General features: G+C 41.7%; 1 protein-coding gene across 8 annotated transcripts in view; it reads left to right on the top strand.

The window, feature by feature from the left end:
* cep112 (centrosomal protein 112) overlaps positions 1–19,505 on the top strand; it is a 94,445-nt gene that overhangs the window by 42,163 nt on the left and 32,777 nt on the right. For 7 of the 8 annotated variants that reach the window (XM_046414560.1, XM_046414559.1, XM_046414561.1 and 4 more), the window contains exons 19-21: positions 2,376–2,483; positions 6,948–7,130; positions 14,475–14,705. In XM_046414560.1, coding sequence (XP_046270516.1) covers positions 2,376–2,483; positions 6,948–7,130; positions 14,475–14,705 — 522 coding nt within the window. Of the gene's footprint in view, positions 1–2,375; positions 2,484–6,947; positions 7,131–9,474; positions 9,603–14,474; positions 14,706–19,505 lie in introns of those variants that run through there. The other variant, XM_046414566.1, reaches the window with a different exon arrangement.

Raw genomic sequence — 19,505 nt, 5'->3', positions numbered from 1 at the left:
TTGTTTGCATTTAAACAGACACACACGCACACATGCTTTTACCATCTTTCATGTTTCCTTTACCATAAAGAGAGTGAACTGGTTGACAGTAGGTCACCGGGACAATGTGAGCACGCAAACACACACACACACATTTGGTAGTTGCAATGAAACACAGCCTGACCACAGATGCAAAAGGGCTCCACACTGGCTGCGCCTGAATTCCACCGTATGTCTTTCAGTCTCTGTCTCTCTCTCCCTCCCCAACACTTCCCCCTCACTGCTCCTATACTTAAAAATCTATAAGTGAGAACCAATAACATTACTATCCCAAGGCTACATTAAATCATTTAGTCATTCCAAATAAATAAAATAATTTACAATGCTCATTAAGCAGGTGCACTCATTTCTCTGCCAACATATGCTGACCTCACTTCTCTCAGTGGGCGTGACTTGGGATGGTTGTGTTTCAGTGGAGAACAGGATCACATCACGCACACTAAGCAACCAGACTAATTAGTGCATGAGGCCAGCCTGACGTTCAGCGCTCCACACCATGTGGGCTGTTGCTTATTGCGAGAGTTCGCAGATCGATGAGCACTGAGTTGTAAAAATTCTGATGCTGTTTTACAAGCTTGTTTGGCTATAGGCATTTTTGTTTTGCATTTTTGGCTATGCATTTTTGCTTGCCTTATTGGCAACACGGCACTGAGTGTGGTCCTGAATGTTTTAAAGGGCTGCATGTAAGGGGAGCTCAGCATTAGTTGCTAATTAGTTTTTGGGCTCACCATTGTAGTGGGGGTGCAGGTGTAATGCAGGAAAATATGAGAGTCTGTGTGGGAGTAAGATTTACGCATGGATGTTTGCTGACCTTTATTTCCCTAGCCTGAATTTAAAATCGTTAAATCATATTGACAAAAGAGATCACTTATGCCACTTGCATCTGAACCCTAAAGAAGGTAGAGAAGGCGCCTTAAGGAAAACACACTATCTAGCATTGCAAAAGAAAAAAATTCTGTAATCTGCATTTTGTGAGTATGAAAAGGATGCTTTTTTTGGACTGTAGGCACTATACTGGATGCGGTATACTTGTTTTTTTTAATGGCAGGCAGAGAACTTTGTTTTGATTTCTATGTTGCCTCTTGAATACATGTTTTTTTTTCTAGCCAGCATAGGAAGTGATGTCTTCTTTCCTCAGAAAATTGTTTTTATTTCTGTAGTTTTCCTCTTTCTTCCTTCTACCTTCTTTTCTCCTGTTGTCATCTTTCCATCCCATGCTCGTTCCTTCTTTTTCCACTGAGCCCCTGGCATCCCAATCTCCAATCTGACTTTATCCTCAGCCCACATCAAAGCCACACGAGAAAGGGAGCAGTCTTTTCTTCATCCATGTCATCCTACTTCTTTCCCCTCTTTCCCACTACCCAACCTGCGTGTGCATCACATAATAGCAATGTAAATGATTTAATGTCGCAGAAAAAAAAAATTTTTTCTACTTTTTTTTTTTATCCTTCCATCTTTCCTCTCTTCTTGTCTTCCCTTGCTCTGACTGCGAATGGTGTGATCTGCATCACTCTCCACCTCTCTTTGTCTTTCTCTCGTTTTGAAATCAATAGCTTGAGGAGGCTTTAGCATTTTAAATGGATTAATCAAAAATGATTCACCATTTACTAAGTGACACATGCATCATAGCCCAGATACAGAGGTTTTTCAGTAAATTACATTTCTAATTGTTTTGATTATCGTCACCTAGAAAGAAAATATGAAAAGTGGTAGCCTGCAAGAAAGTTAAGATAAAAAAAAGAAAGTTAAGTACGTAATGTCGAAACTCTGTTTTTTCCCCAGAAAAACACAGTCCTCAAAGAGCCAGCAGCTTGTGACTTTATTGTTTCGAACTGTCTCTTCAACTTAGTTGAATTGACTCTCTTACACTGGTGAATATTGATGTGAAATAGTGGTATTACATATTTAATGTTAATTATAATATTGGATATGTTAATATATCAATGTGCTGTTATTACGATAACATTGTGATGAGATCACGCATAATATGATGAAATATTTCTTCCTGATGGCAGTCCATTAATTTCGGAATGAAAGGAAAATGTTACAGTAGTATCACTCTGCTGCAGATGCATGGTGTTATGTTGCAAGTTCCGCATGTATTAGTTTAGTGTACTTATGTTGTGATTACACATGCATCAACTAGTACTAGCAAAACCTACTGAAGCGAAATTTAGGTCCAGTCTTCTGAAATATGAGATTTTAAGTAGGATGTTATGTGTGCGACATAAATGTGTTTGAGATTATAAAAATAGTCTGAATGTTTCACTAAGTAACATACATCATCAATCAAAATAATAGTAAACATTTTTATTCTTCTTCTTCTCGTGCCTCAGATGGATAAGGTAGAGGAGGACCTGATCCGCTCCAAGTCCCTCAGGGAGAACCAGGCCAAAGACTTTGCGCAGCAACTTGATGCACTCAGACAAAAATATGAGCAGCAGGTCGGTAACTTTGTCTGTCTGTCTGCCGTGTGTTTCTCTACCTGTGTCCACATGCATGTATACTTTCTTTGCTTACATGTTCATGATGTAGCCAAGGGAAAGCCTCCATTGCCTCCGTAATCATCATCATCATTACATTGTTATCTTTTTTATTATCACTGAAAATTTGTCCCGCTGGAGTCAAGGGACTGACATCCATTTGGAATAGTGTTGTTATTCCTCCCCATCTGTTCCACATGATTAAATTCTGATGATAAGTGACACGCTTTAGATTAAGCTTGGATTGCAGCTTAATGAATATCTTAAACATTGCCAGTTGAAAACTAACGCAATCTGCATAGCAGATGCACTGTCCCCTTATCAACCCATCTCTGTCAGTCTTCTTCAATTAGGAGTCCAGAAACCATTTTCACGACTCATTAAAATCTGGCTCACTGATAGGAAGACATTTCTTATAGAGAATCAAATGCAGTTAAACCGAAGAAATGAATATTATCAAAGGCAGATAGTCTCACTCTAGGAGGCAGAGCATTTTAACCTCTTCGACCTGCGAGAGGCGTTTTTATACCAAACCAATGTTTGAAAATTTTAATTATTTCAAGCGTAATTGTGCAACTCTGCATAGCAACTGATTGCATTTACATATCCTCATATTTCCATTAAAAAACAAATAATAACATTCCTTAGTGGGTTCTTTATAAAGTGTTAAAAAGAGTGTGGTGCACTACCTGGTGTATCATCTCCATTTCCCATCTGTATCCACAGCATGATTGATTTTCAGCCACCAAACTAGCACTCCGTCCAACAGCTAATGTGCATGCTAACTCTCATTTCCAGGCCAGATGGAGTTTACTCCACGTGTAATTTGCTGTAGATAGTTGTACACGGCAGATTTAAGGCCAGTGTTATTTCGAAGGGGTGGAGAAATGGTTCTCCATTATTGATTTGCTCCCTGAACACTTGTGTTTGTAATAACAAAGACATTTAAGGGGAAAAAATCACACTTTCACAAGATGCAAATAGGGTGTATGATGTATTCATTATGTTGAAAATATTCACCACAAACCAGTTAAACTTGAGAAAGTGGGAACTGCACCTTTTTAATTTGGCTGCAGGGGTATATTGTCGTAGAAAGCAGACAATGCCGCTTAGAGTGTTATATTCCGTGCAGATCCAAAAGACGTTTTCATCCTGCTATAATGATCCAGTAACTGAGAATTTATCAGTGTTCTGAGTGACAACGGCAGTATAATGTTCTGAGGAATCATAAATTTCATCTCGCGAAAAACAGGTAAGTAATCAAAGCATTGCAGATACCATTCAAGTGACGATTATCATCAGAGTGGGGGTGCATTTGGCAGTTGAAGCCAGCTACATAGGGTTAGCAGTACATCAGGAAGCCTTTTGTCTTGAAGATAAAAACATACAGAGATGACAGGCCTGTCTTGATGAGGAACATTGATATGACTGCTGGTGACATTAGCTACGCAAGTTAGAAGGCTAGAGAAAGAAAGAGAGGAAATGTGGTTATATGCACATGAAGATGTGTGGTGGTTATTCATGAGATATTATCATTTTACATTCTGTATACTGTGTTTTCGAACACACGCAAGCATGATCACAAGTTCTTTGTACACCCATTCTCCCATTTCCTGCATGTGTGTGTGCCATATGCGTCCACTCCAGAGAGATTGGTACCACAAGATTTTAGGGGTCAAGGTTGTCCATTCATGCTCACAAAAGAACATTGGCCAAAAGGGCAGCTTCAATGAGACTTTAAACAGAGAACTATGAATGAAGGAGTTATTTTCCAGCTGACCCTCATGGAAGCTGGACGTCATGGTGTCCCAACAAAGCTCTGCCTCTTGATGTTGGAGTGATGTAGTAGAGGTCACATGGCTGGTTTGGAGTCATGACTTTGAGAGTTAAGGGAAATCTCAACAGCCTCAGTCTTCAGATGTTGAACTGGAACAGTAAATAATAAAGAAGTGGACGTTGTACACAGACGAATATGCACTCCTATCCATGCTCAGTACCGCTCACTGGCTATATTCAGTTCAAACCCTACAGTGAGAAACAAGGGGTTTGTCTTTTTGCCATTTCCCCCTCCCCTCCCTCACCCTTACCCCAGCCTCCCCTGCTGAGGCCAGACAGGGCTTCTGTTCTACTCTCCTCCACGCCCTCCTCTTTCCTCCTCCTTCCCAAACATTTCAGATATACCCCCCGGGGCTGAAAGAAGCCCATTACCTCACTGTCCTGTCTCAATGCGAGTAATGCACACACACACAACCATGTCAACCTAGGCTGACAGGAGTCGTGCTGTGCAATAACACCCGACTCTCTCTGTATCTGTGGCACCAAGCTGTGCTATAACCGACTCAGTCTTCCCTCATAAACGTCACAACGGTCCCTTTAAGAGGTGCAGCACCCAGCATCCTCCGCTGCATGCTGGTGTTACGTGATGTCACAACCAAGCTTCTTACTGGGTCTGCTCTCTCTCATCTCTTCTCATCTCCATCTTTTTCTTTGCCTGTTTTTCTCACAGTGGATCTATGCTGCCCGTTTCTTCATTTTCTTTTCACCTCAGATCCCCTCAGTCCTCCAAAAATCGCGTGGCCTGAGACTCTAAACAGGAGCGAACAGTAAGCCACGATGTCCTCCCCCAGTTTCTATTACCGCGTGTCCTGCTGTCCTGCTGAGGAGTTCTCAATGAAATTGCCTACTTACCAATCTGTCGGCTGTAACTTTTGCTGCTGTATGAATTTGTTGGACAATGTGTTCCGGCTGTGAATCTGACTTGTATCCGTTAAGTCTTTGAATGAGAAATTAAGACGGTGCAAATGTGTCTGTCTGGAAATGAACAGTAGACAACTTCAGCATCACCAGTGGCAGCATTTGATAGATGTTATCTGCACTCTGCATAGTGTTTATCTGATAAAGCTCTGTGGTGTTCTAATATGTTGTGAAAAAGGGCATGTGTGATGCTTCTTGAGGAGCTACTGTATGCTTGTCAGTCTGCCTGCCATTAAATGAGCCACAGGGATAAAATACATTTTTATTAAGCTATAATTCCTCCTATTGCCCTTTTCACATGGTATTTAGCAAAGCTCACCCAAAAGCTGAATGGTAAATTCTTGCCTGCCAAAATGAAGTGTCCATTGTGCCTTCCTGTGAGTGCCAGGGACAGAATCCGGCTTCCTGTAGATAGCTCCTCATTCATCACCTGCTCTGAATAGCATGCAACATCCAAAGATAGGGATATAGAGCAGGCACTGGGCATAGAAGCTGTGGATCTCCGCTCCTCTGGCAGGCCAGGTAGGGTGCCGTCAAGCACAATGTGCAGGGGATTAGCTTCAAAGCAGGGAGGCGAATGGGCCCCAGGCCCCTGCTGTCCTTTCAAGGCTCCGGCTGGGGCTGCGCGGCAGGATGGTCTGGGGGTCACTGGTCCCACCACCATGGGGGAGTGGGAACAGAACAGAGCCTGGGAAAGGCTTGGGAGTTTGGGGTGGGGAGCTCCACTAGCAAGGCTCACCTCTCAGCAGGTGACTCCGCTCACGGTCGTGCTGGAATACAGACTAGCTTTAGATGACAGGATGATTAAGCCTGAAAAATTGGGGCTTTCTGTCCCATTAAATATGTTTTATTATCCTCTACTGTGTGTGTAGCTGGTTGTAACTCCAGTGAGACTGAAGTTTACTGCATGTTTATATTGCAACCAAGCCTTACACACTCTCACTGCTTTCAGCAAACTAACATATCCTTCAATAGAGGCATAAACCTCAATGATAGCAGCATCAGAATGAATTGAATGAATTTTAAATTGCTTAAATCATTCCCGAGAATGTAATTACAGCAATAGAAAGAGTCATTTAACATCTTCTTGGTTCTGCTCAAAGTTTCTGCTGTCCTCACTCACCCTCCCTCTCTATTTCTGTTTTTTGATTTGGGTTTGTAATGATCATCATAGTTAACGCCTAAGCCGATTTTCGCATGCTGTCAGATGCATAGCATGGGGCATTGGGTAGTTTCTGCAACCAGATGGCTAACCCCTGCCAGCTTGCATACATAGCCCAAACTAACTGCTCTTTTATTTGCCGATTGCGGAATAGGGCGAGGGGGGACAGATTTGAGGAGAGAGAGGAGTGGGACATTGAGGGCCGGTCTGTACAATTGTCAGGAGAGGTGGGAGGGCGGGTGAGCAAGCCAGATGTAAACACATCATATAATGACGTCCTCTGACAATGTGCGGAATTAAAAAAACTTTTTCTTGCCTTTTTCCCCCCATCCTACTAATTTCGCATATGTGGTTAGGCTGATGGGTGTTCTAGGTGGAGGTAAGGGGTAGAAGCGGTAGGACGAAGAAAGGTTGAATGGATCGCTGGATGGACAAGTTGTCATGACGACAGGGTTGCTCTGAGTGTGTGTTGGCTGATGAAGTCTCTCTTTGCCTGCTTGTCCAATCAGATGGCTGAGCAGCGCATGCAGCACGAGCAGGAGAGGACGCGGCTACAGCAGCAGCACAGCGCGGAAAAGGACAGCCTGGTCCAGGAGCGCCAGCGGGAGGTGAGCAGCCTCGAGAGGCAGGCCAGGGCCGCCCTGCAACAGCACCAAGAGCACACCCAGGAGTGGAGGAAGCGCGATGCCCAGGTAGGGGGTCTCCACTGATCCATGTTTGTGCGCACACACACACGCCGACCCACTGTTCTCCTGTGGACAACCATTTTGTATTTTGCCCATTGACGTTTCCTGGGGTTCCAAAAGCGCAGCGAGTTAAGACACTTTTTAACCAGAAGCAAGACAGTTATTAATATTAGATATGAATAATTCTAGAAATTGCGAGCATACGTCATTTAGACAAATTTAGTTTGAATAAAAACAAACTTGATTTTGGTAAAAACAGCGATACTCGTAAGAAGAAGTTAAAAAAAATAAATAAAACGGAATTAACAAAACAAAAAAAAATCACACTGTACCAACTTCTAACATTATTCTAATGTTCTTGCAAATTATTTTTATACCGCAGCGGGGTTTCGTAATAGAAGTATAAAGACTTGAAATCGTGAACCACAGGTAGTCAGATGAAGGAGAAGAAATCTGTCCTGTTGAGCTCCAAGCTTTTATTCGGTTTTTAAAAAAAACTGGGTTGAATTTCTCTTTCATTTTCCGCTGTATGGTTGTGGACCAGCATCAAGCGCCCTGTACTCCCACCGAAGTGTATCTCTGCGTGGCATTCTCCTCTCACCACAGGTAGCCATCTCCCTCCAGAAAATGGTGGTGATTCTCTTATTACAGCATTGACATCCACAGTGAGCGTATGACATTTGGGTCTATATTAATGGACATCCCTGGCACTGAGAGGCTATTTTGTTACAATTTAGCCAAACCAGCAGCAGGTCTTCATCTCATACCCCTCGCCCTGTCTTCGCCTGTCTCCTGCCTGGTTTAGCTTGGAGCTCTGTGGGAAGCCATTTGGCAAAACAGCCCCCAACTGGGGATGTGTTTGACTCTTCAGGCTTCCTGATGAAATGGACATTGTCAGCATGCAGAGAATTTTGTTTGGCCGTTAGCTGGTGATAGGGATCCAGCCAGACATACGTGGTATTTGTGGACAGAATGTGCTTACACCAAATGTGGGCACAGATGGTGCCAGATGCTGAGTGAATTGTGAGAAAATCATAAAACTTTTTTAGGTTTTATTTTCACTAAGTACCATAATTTACTACAGATAATTTACATTTATCACTAATAGTTAAAAGTTTTTTTTTTTTTTGAAAAGGTGTTATCTGTGTTATCTACAGTATAATGAAAGTGAAAGCCTATTTTCCTTGGGTAACCAACAATATCTGGATTCAAGAATTTGACAAATGGCTATCATTTTGTTGTCCATGTTCGTGATTATGTTTGAGGTGTTAACATTGAAACCAGAAAGGATGCTCCCTCTAATGTTCAAAATGGCCCCGATTCTAGCTCAAATGTCCAAATATTCTTCCGTATCCTGTGACACACAGAGAAAAAATATTTTGCGGGCCACTCTGAATGTCTAAAATGTCGTTAAGGACTATAAACTGTGTAACATGGGGGGAAAGTCTTGTGTCCTCTCCCTTGTCATATTTTTAGGGAAATGTCTTTCACAGCACTGATGGCATCCACTAATGTATTATTTGGTTTTCTTGAGATGCCATCAAAACAGGACACATCTGTTGATAACATGCAGTCCTCCACATGTCAAGGTGACGTGCAGTTTGACAAATCTTAGCATGTCAGGAGGTGACAGAAATCAAACTTTCCCGGTACTCAACTCGTATTCTCAATTCCTGTTTGTTTGAGCCAGCATTTTGAGTCAAGATCAGACGTCTGTCTAATGTCAAATGTTACAGCGGCAGAAATCAAGAATTTTTACTCAGGCCTCGGAAAGATGGAAGACAGGATTGTGAGGTTTGTGACAGTGGTGGGGATGTGAGCTGGTTTGACTTCCTGTGTGAGAAACTGTTCCACTGATGTGCTGTTGAAATGACAAGAAGCTGGCACACCAGCAGCAGTGTATGTATGTATTAAACATGAGCTTTTTTTTTTTTTTTTACATTGAGCTGAGCCACTACTTTTGCATTACCAAACTTGTTTACTCCTGAGAACTCACTGTCACTTTGATAGCATTCTGGTCCTCACCGACACTCTTCCTGAATGCGTGACACATGGCTGCGAAAGTTGTGAAAGTATTTCAGAAAAACAGCATTTTGTTGATGTTTACAGAAAACGTAGAGCACATCCAGTAAAGTCCATGTTTACAGGTTCTTTTCCTCTTTCACTTTTTTTGTTCTTCTTTTTTTCCCGGCCCATCAAAGCACAGCGCACAGTCCCACCACATGGGTCAGATGGACAGTGATGTTATCATCAAGTGACATGTCAGTAACAGACAACCCAAATGCCTGCTGTAGTGATTGAACCCAGGCCTCATTATTTCTGCCGCTCTTTGTCTCATTTTTTCTCTCAGTCTTCCTGGAATCAGTGGAAGGACGGTTGCAGCTTGGAAGTTGGCAAAGGGAACAGCAAATGTCAGCCACACACTCATAAGATGAGTAATACGCACTCATCCCCTTGATGTGGCGGGACACTAATAAATATCATTCCTGACTCCTGCCTTGTGTTTGAGAAGGAGAGCCAATGAGTCGTAGCAGCTATTGGAGAGAAGAGCTGAAAAAAATAAAAAAAAAGCTCACACAGGGACATATTGTCCTCATCCCACCAGAGGTTGTTTTCCACGAAACTCTGGCTTCACCCGTCATGTAGTTGCTACGCTTTATGAAAGCTATATGACCCATCTGTTGTGTACATGGGGCTTTTTTGTGTTCAGGATGACTACTTCATCCAATATTTGTCAACATTCAAATGTTAAATTATCATTCCTTTTCATTTGCTGTGATATCCCTAATGAAAGAATTAGAATTAAGCTGCTGGATTCAAAGCCTGGAGTGTAGCTGAAATCCCACCAAGCCAAAGAACTGACACACAGTTTTCCCCCTTTTCACACTTGACTCTTAAAGAATAAGCTACTTCTTGAAGTACCAAAGTGTGAAAGGAAGTTTTCGGTTGGCTGTCCGTCCTGGATGATGAAACGGGTCGCTGGTGAAACATGCTTGCTTGCAGCCAGTCCTGTGTTTTTCTGTTGGCTGATCAATGCCCCCCAGAGGACAACAGAGTTTTGTAGGCTGTTTTGGGGATCCGTCACTGTGACGCCCAAATCCTGATGCAGTTGCCTCTTCTTTTGTTCTTTTTTTTTTTCTAAAGATATTGTGATGTGAAATATATGGTGTGTGTGTGTGCACAACCACCATGGAGCGCTAAAAATATGTTTAGGATAATTACACAGTTTTCAACTTGTCCAAAAGCATTTACACAATGTTGTCATTATTTTATATTCTCTGCAAAATGAACCTTTCTTATCTACAAAGCATCTCTGTACAGTCTAAAAATTCATCGTAATATATGATGAAGCTATTTAATATATTTCACTATTGCTATTTTTCTTAATACACTGGTGCTCTATTTGGTGTATTTAGTGTGAGGGCTTTCAATTGATAAACATTAGTAAGAATTTGACTTCAAAAACTGGGGCCAGCATTATAAATTAATTTGAAGCCTTGTTTTTTTTTTTTTTTTTTATTGCAAACAGCAGAATTGTTTGTTCTATGCGAAAACCCATTACTCACATTTTCCCCATCAGCTCCTCCTTAAAACTAATTTTATGGTTATAATTTTCTTGAATAATTATGTCTTTTTTAAAAGAGCGCGCACACCATCTGGACTTCAAACAGCATGGGAGAGAGCGAGCGTCTTATGAGGTCTTTCTTCTGGGCTGCGACGGACTAAATGATGATGCTGTCAGTTTTTCAAAGCATTTCAATCCCAAGTACGTGATTAAGATGAGTCAAATGAAGAGTGCGATGACAGACTAAGACAAAGCTAAAAGGATGTCTGATGAAAAAAAAGGCAGACAGCTAGACCAGCATGCACACTGATTTTTCTCAGTGTTTGTGTGTTGTCATTTACCAAATGATTGGTCCCTGAGATCTCATATTGTCAAGTGGATCTTGTCTTGTTACTCAGTGATTTCCAGTAGCAGATGAGTATCCCATGGCACTGTGTTTGCGGTACTTTAAGTGATTTCATCACGTCTTCCCATACACATCTGAGTATTTATGCCAGAACCCAGCTGTTTTTTTGTTTTGTTTTTTTTTTTATTATTCAAAACAATTGATCATGGGCAAAGTCATCAGTAAGTGCTGATGCTCTGTGATGTGTTGAGTGTTACAACATGATCTCTTTCAAAACAGGAAGCAATTTAGTATGTGCATACATCACATCGTGGACCTCAGCCAGATGAGTCTTTTTCTGATGACAGTAAAACATCCGTGGTGGTGCTTTTACCTTCTTTTCATAGTTCAGTCAAATAATGTTTGACATATTGTGTATAGCTGATTCTAAGCACTAATGCATTATTTATCTTGTGAGGAACAAGTTAGAAGTCAGGTTATTTTATCAGTCGGACTGGTTTGATTAGATTTTGTTCCAGGATCCCCCGTCTGATGAGAATTTTGCTTTTAGAAGATTCATTACAGAAAGTGTATGAAACCCATCGCCATAACTGTCATACATTCTGTCGTTGTGTTGAATCAAAGGAATTTGCCGAGGACACCCTGGAACCTCCTCAGGTACGCCTGGGGGTCCTCGGACACCACTGTGACCACCACTGTGTTAAAGGAATCTGACATTTTGTGCTTATTCACTTTCTTGCCTAGAGTTAGCTGAAAAGATCTATACCTCTCTCCTGTACGTATGTGTTTTAACTATGGAGCTCTGAAGGTTCACATATTACACTGTATACTGTTTTTATAATCCATGCACAAGCTGAGCTCCATAGTCAATACACAGACATTCCCCAAAATTTCAAGGTATTTCTTTCAAATTAAGAGCTTCTCACGGTAGAAGAAGTCTATCCCAGATTTACAGCCCAGGTCGACAGAGTTAATGCTAAAAATGTTCCACCTGTTGTACTGATGCAAGCTATTCTCTCAGCAGCCATTTGAGTTGCAACAGCAGGAAAAGCACAGGTGTCACTAATAAGATTAATTATGGTTCCGTTCCATTTAGGTGTGCCTGTGAGCCATGTGTGTGAGCCAGCATGCACAACACCAGGGCCCTGGCTCTGACATGGCTATGTGGAATACAACTATGATAAATGCTATTAGTTGCACCTGTGTTTGCCAAGTCATAATATCCACTGTGAGAAAGATCTGCCTGTTTTTTGTTATGTAACCTTCATAGAATGTTGTTTGGATGGAAAACACATCACTCTCTTCTTGCTCACAGTAATCCACAAACATTTAAAGCACACTAGTACAATAATGAAACTAAGTAATCTAAGATCAGCGGTGGAAAGTAACAAATTTGATTTACTTCAGCAAGTAAACTATACAAAATAGTTAAGCACCTCTATTAGCTTCAACATTAAAGTGATGAACAGAGGCAGTTTTATTACCAGCACATCCTTGTTGTTTAGTCCATCAAGGATGCTGACTAAATAATTGTCATAATACAGTTTGTAAGGACAGTAGTATGTGGGTTAAAATGTTTTCAGGAAACTCCACAGCCATGCCAGCATATCTATTTAACGAACCTACACTTGACTTGGTGTCATTTTCTCTTGATTGAATGTATCTGGTCTGTTAACCAGTGTGCCATCCTTTTCAACTCTCTCCTCCGTTGTTCTCCCAGACTTCTGTCTTCTTAGCTGCCACAGTTTGACCCAGTATATTTCATTTGACACTCCACTATTATCAGGACAAGCTGCTTTTTCACAAAGCTCCACATGAGCATGCTAACATATGCCCCGTTGAAGCGGTTGTGCTTTAGTCGCTTCCAAAGGAAACATGCTCTTTTGGCCTCTTAAGTTTCTGAAGTGTCATTGCCAATCCCTCTGTTCTGGAAGATTATACTCTAACTTATTAAAAGATTTTTTTTGGAATACAGATCATCCACATTTGTTAAAGAGAGAATTATACATTAAAGACTCTTCAGGGCTCGGATCTAATAGCTGCTCGCCCTTGAATGCACGAGCAGAGCAGTGAGACTGGTAATGTTGAGAGACAGGAGAGTGGGACATAGAGAGAGAGAGGATTGCATGCTTATTTTCTTTTTACATCATATTTTCTCTGAATGTGTTGTTTGACAGCAGGACCATGTGTTGTTGTGTATGTATGTTGTGTGTGCACAAGTGGATCTGCCTGTGTGTGCCAGTGAGCGTTGGGGGGGTGTATAACACAGAGCTGTAGCATCTGCCTGTTTTTGTGACACTCCTTTGAAGTCTCTTTGATTCTCCCCAGTGCCCACTAAAAAAGACTTCAGACACTTTCTGTCTGATTGCCTTAACATGGCGTTGTCCTGGGATGCCCAGGCTTTTGAGGACAGGGAGGGGCGGGCGGGACGCAGAGGACACAGTGCAACCCAAAGTGAGAAATAGACCAAGTGAACCAAGGAGAGTAATGAGGATGTGCAACAGCTGAGGAATACGTTCAGTATAGGTTGAGAAGTGTGAAACAATGCAGGTGGAGTTCATCTTAGAGCCACCTACAGTTCACTCCAGTGATTTTTGCTTGTTGGAAAATTGTAGGGAACGATCATATTATCCTGATAAATGTAATATGTCTATTGTTCTTTATGTGCTATAAATACCCTGTTTGAGGACAGTGATATCAAGTTGTAACATGGAAGAATGCACATTAAGTAAGTACTTGTCCTGAACCTTGCAGTTTGTAATAATGTGAAATCTTCATTAAGAAAGAAACATTCTTCATCATAACAGGTTAGTGATGCTTTGACAGAACAGTATCAGTCTTAGTGTTGGTGTCTTAAAGGCCATGGAGTTGTGCTTATTCGCAATTCCTACAATGTAATGTTGACTTTCACTGGTACTACAATTAAAGGGCTCTTCTGGGCAAATTTGTGGCTGAGCAGTTGAAATAAACAAAGAGGTCAAGAGAGAGGGTCAGGCCATTGCAACAGCCTTCGCGCAAATGTCCATTTTAGCATGCTTGTGAAACTTAGTTTAACTGTAGAAGCATTCCTTCACATTTGCATACTGTCTGTGACTGTGTCTATGGGATCTTCATACCTATCAATATATATAATTAGATTAGACTAGATTCAACTTTATTGTCATTACACATGTACAAGTACAATGCAAAGAAACGCAGTTTGGCATCTAACCAGAATGTATCTCTCATTACTGTACTGGCAAGATACAATGTAGCCTGTACATATATATATGTTTTTATGTTTGTATCTTACAGGAAACAGAATCTCTCTGTTTCACTTTGTCACTCACACATTCTTCAGAGAAAGAATCTGAACGAAACGAATGCCACAAAATGTCGACAGGACACTGGATAATATCGCTTACCTGAATCCACCATCTCTGTTTCTGTCTTCTTCCAGAGGATCTCAGATTTGGAAGCCCAGTTGTCAAGTCTCCGTGAAGAACTCCAGAGTGCATATGCACAACATAAACAACAGTTGGCTGAAATGGCAGTACTCCAGGAGGAGGAAAAACAAAGGGTGTTCCTGGACAAAGAGGCATCCCTGGACCGGCTCCATGCTGACATGGACCGCATCCGCAGTGACCTTCAGAGAAGCCACCAGCAGGAGAAGGATGCTGCTCAAGAGAAGGTGGGTCAAGGGTAGGAGGGGAAAGATGGGGTATGGTCAGTTTCTTCATTGGTTCACTAACACAAAATAACATAAAAGATAATGGAGAGAATGGTTGATTGTGCAAGAAGGATGTCCTGAAATAGCTTTTTTTCGGCTTTGCAGTGTACAAGAACTGAGTTAAAACAGTTTTCAGCCTGTGGCTGTTAGAAGATATTTTCATATTGTTTTAGCAGTAGTCTTGTTCAGACATCAACCTTTTTCATCTTTTGTATGCATCACAAACCTCCTCTCCCACTCTGTCTCTCTGTACATCTGTCTCTGTTTATGTCTCCTTCTGCCATAGATATTTGTCACAGAACGTGTGAACAATGTTGTCGCTGTCAAGCTATTGTTTTTCATCAGTGTTGATAGTGAGAAACGACTCATGTTTGTGTGTCTGTGTGTGGGGACAAGTTATACAGTGCTTTTATCCAAACCTTTTTACAATATGACATTCACACACACACACACACACACTCCCACACCAGTGGCAGCAACTTACTATGCAGTTCACTGGCACTGCTGTCGGGAATTGTATTTGGTTTTGAATTGGAGTTCATTGACTCGAGGACACTTGGACATGTGGTCAAGAGGAGCCGGGGATTGAACTGCCACCTGCTATTAGTGAACGATCTGCTCTGCCTGCTGAGTCCCCAGCAGAGGAGGGCTTGCTTGGATTTGCCACTGTAGGAAGGATCTGCTGCAACCTGTTCCTCTGTGTCTGTCATGCCAGTGCAGTTATACAGATGAGTACATCTTAATGTTTGCGCCTGTGTGTATGCCCAGGGTACCCACAGAGTCGCAGTCTTACAGACTCTGTTCTAAACACTGCATAAACCCCACCTGTTATTATAGTGTTTTACTACCTCCTAGATCCTAAACTTAAAGTCCAGTAAGGTAATGGTGCCATAAGTATCTCCAGTACATGTACTTATATATTTGTAGAATTGAAGTCTTTTGGTTGACCCTCTTACCATCATGGGATATACTGTTTTGAAATGTACCCAGTAGTTAGGGGATTGGACTTAAGGGTCAATCATTGTGTAGAAACCGCAGCATTTCAGTAGAGTCATTATCCAGCTTTGCTTTTTGCTATCTTAGTGAACCAGGAAGTACTTAAATTAGAACTTCTGAGTTTCCATCTCTCTTTCTTTCCCTCTTTCTGTCTCATATTCGCTCCAGTCGCCACTACAGAAACTGGACCCACGGCTGGGAAATCACTCATAATCTTGTGCTGGTCTAGCAGGAAGCTGACCTAAGGTGGTGTTGATCAGAACCTAATCCCTCGGCAGGGCCCATCAAAGAGAGCATTTTTCATTAGACACCATCCCGCGCCAGCTGCGCAGCATTAGCCCCGGAATGCAAGGACCTCCAAAGCACCCAGACGGCCATTTTGGCTCCATATGGCACACAGAACCAGGGGTACTGAAGGGTGAGAGATTCAAAGAAAAGAGTGTGCTTATTACAGGATAATCCTGATTTGAAGAAATCTTGCCATTTCCTGTAATTCCTTTTTTTGTCCTTTTTTGGACATGTGAAAGCTGTTTTGCAGCTATAAGTTATCTTTTTGCCCCACTTTAATTCCTCTCTTTCTTTCTCTTTGCAAGAGCAAAGTTTTTATACACTGGGAAAAAAGTGACCCACTGTTGTCAGGAAATCTGGAGTGTATTCAAAGCATTGAGGCTGAAACCTAAAGTGATAACACTATAAGCAATATGCTAGTTTCACTTTTTATGCAAAAGATTAATGATTTCTCCATCCTTTTTTGTCAGCTGAAAGTGCATGCTTCTGAAAAAATAAATAAATAAATAAAAACTCACTAAAGGTAGAACATCTTACTTTCCACTCTTTTCTACTTTCTTATCTGTCTCCAAGTTTGACTCAGGAACGGGCAGGGAGAAGTTTCACTGCTTCGTTGTGTCCTGTTTTTTTCACATGGGATTGAAGTCAGCCAACTTTCAGATCCATATTGACTCGTTCACCCTGTTTTGTAAGCTGAAAATTTCTCATTCTTTTGAAGCAGACAGAAATGCTGTCCTCTGCAGTCCACCATGCTCTTGGAAGCAGAGCCTGGGCAGGCCAGCTTTTCCCTTTTTTTCTGAAAACATCTCCCAGATCCTGGAAAAAAGGCCAGAGAAATCCATTAAATCCATGAATGGATTCCCATCAAAGACGTTTGCATTTAAGAGTGAGACAGAGAGGGATACAGGGGGTTGGGGCGAAGTTTTGGGAGTAGACAGTCAAAGCTGTTGGAATGAAATAATGAGAAACAGAATATCAGAGGAGATAAGATCAGACGTTAAGATAGTTTCATACATTTGAGCTGCACCAAAAAGAGAGGAGGAGAGAAGGAAAAGTGATGGAGGTAGGCTGAGCAGAAGGTGTTGGGAGGGGGGTTTAGTCTGGTTGCTATTGAAGTTTATCTTTGTAAGTGTGTGAGCGTGTGTGTGTGGCTGTGTTCATGGGTGAGACTGTACGCACACAACCCCAGACCTCCCAATCTCCATTCTCCACTGAGGGACCTGTGAAGCTGCCTCTGTGCCAGATAAAGACGCCTCGTCTCTGGGCTTCAGTGGGAACGAATCCTCACCCACACCACCACCCCCTTACCCCTTATCTAACGTTTTTATTCTCCTCTACTCTCCATCTCTCTCTGTCTTCCCTTCACCACCGCACCCCATCCTGCCTTCGAGTTGTGGCAAAACCCAACAGAACATTAGGGCTTTCTATAAAGAGTCGGCCTTACTAGAAATCAGGGCTGGGCTTTGAGGAAGTGTGGGAACACATTTCTTACCACATGCACACACACAGTCCTCTGTATGATCACTAGCATATAAAACACAATTTGCAATAGGTGCTAGGAAATATTTAGTTAGTGGAAAAAAAGGTCTTTTTGTTGGATCTCTTTAACTCCACCTCCAACTGTGTCTTACTCACTCCCTGCTTGTCAATACTAGAGATCTCAGATATACTGCGAGACAAAAGATCAGAAAGTCTCAAGTCTGATAGAAGGTAAATAACGTCTGGAACCTTGAATTCATATTTTCTCTCAGTCTGGAGAGCATGGCTCTTTCAACAGCTAGAGATTAGATGTGCAAATTTAGTCTGATATGTTTGTGTGGACCTGTGCGTGTATGTTTGCGTATGAGTGTTATCGCATATAATCCATGCACTAGTGCCCTCATTCTTATGGCTCGTCACTATGCATGTAATAAAGTCTACAATCACAAAACACAGTAACAGAGAACAGGGTGAAGCCAACAATTTCTAATAGTTGAGGTGTGAAGCATGTGTGTGCATGCACGTGCATGCCTACTTTCACTTCAGATCAAAGGGACAGGGCATTTCGTCAAACACTAACAAGTGTGACAAAACGACCTGGAGGCAGACAACAGCCAATGAGAAAGTAGCTTTTTGGCATGCAGTAGCCAATCCCTGCTCCCCATGTCACAGCGCCACTGTCCCTCTGGTCATGCCCCACGTGACTTGCTTGACATGAAAGGCAGCATTCGCTCATTCTCACGGTGAGCATTAGAAAACTGAGGAATGAAGGCCTCTGTCTTGTAGTTAGTGTCTTTTTCCCCCAGTGGGTAATTTTTTTTTTTTTTTTTTTACTGGAAGGAGGTGAAGTCCATTCACATTCAAAAGCTTGAGATGTTTCCTTTTTAAAGTTCTGTTGGCTCAGAAAGCTAGTTTGGAACTTCCAGCTGTACATTTCCACTTGCTATGACATGACACTGCAGTTGTAAAGGGCTTTCAGATTGTCTATCAATTTGTTTTTGTTTTTTTTTTTTAGAACCAGAGACACTGTAGGTGCTGATCCTCTTTGGTATCATTGCAGACAGCTATAACTAAGCGTAGAAATGAACTACAAGCTACTGCTCCAGATGAATGTGTTTTGGGGACTTAAAGTTGACTAGTTACGCTGAATTTGTGTTTCTGTAAGATGAGCTTGTAGACTGTTATTGGGTGAGCACTGCTGGCATTTCTTTCATGGTGTCATAAGTAAGCATTTGTGGGAACATTTTGTCTCCCCACATTTGATTTTATCTGCAAGAGACTGTCCTTTAAAAAAGGAAAAAACCTGTTTGTGATGAGCTGCTGGAGAAGAGCATTGCAGTGTGAATTGGTACCTCAGCTCTGCACAGACTTGAAACCCTCATTTAAGTTGTTTGGTGAAAGAAAATCATCTGTGTGTATAACTGATGTTTGTTGTGCTTTGCAACAAAGCTGACAAGGCGATCTTTTTATGTGGCTGGAGATGCATCTGCTTTCACACTGTTTTCCATGTGTGGACACATACGTCCCTGACCGTTCTCAAATGTGGTTCGACTGATTGGATCTTAATGCATCTTCAGTGTGTTCTTGTTGTGTATTCACATCCATCTTTAGAACTGAGGACATGTGGACAGGCCACCCAAGATGTTTTAGTGAAGCTGATTTTTTTTTTTTAAATTCTGGCTGAAGTTAAAGTTCCAACGTGCAGCTTCTGTGCTTGTTTTTTCATTGACATGAGGGATAAAAACCACAAGCAATGATGATACAGTATCAATAACACTGTTGTGAACCAATTAGATTTTGAACTTGTATGTCCTCCTAAAACCACAGAGACCTGATTAATATTAGAATCATACTGCAGGAAATTAAACCAGGGATATCTGGTAGTTTAAATAACATTCTTCTAGTCTTCTAGGGGAATACATTTAATTGCTACCACTATCAACAATCTAAACAGTAACATTTTACTCAATTTTGAAATGCCAGTTGTCTATTGACAAT

Source organism: Scatophagus argus, chromosome 16, assembly GCF_020382885.2.
Source record: "Scatophagus argus isolate fScaArg1 chromosome 16, fScaArg1.pri, whole genome shotgun sequence".
Taxonomy (NCBI): domain Eukaryota; kingdom Metazoa; phylum Chordata; class Actinopteri; family Scatophagidae; genus Scatophagus; species Scatophagus argus.
Note: the sequence above shows the minus strand (reverse complement) of the source record. Positions and strands in the feature narration are given on the sequence as shown.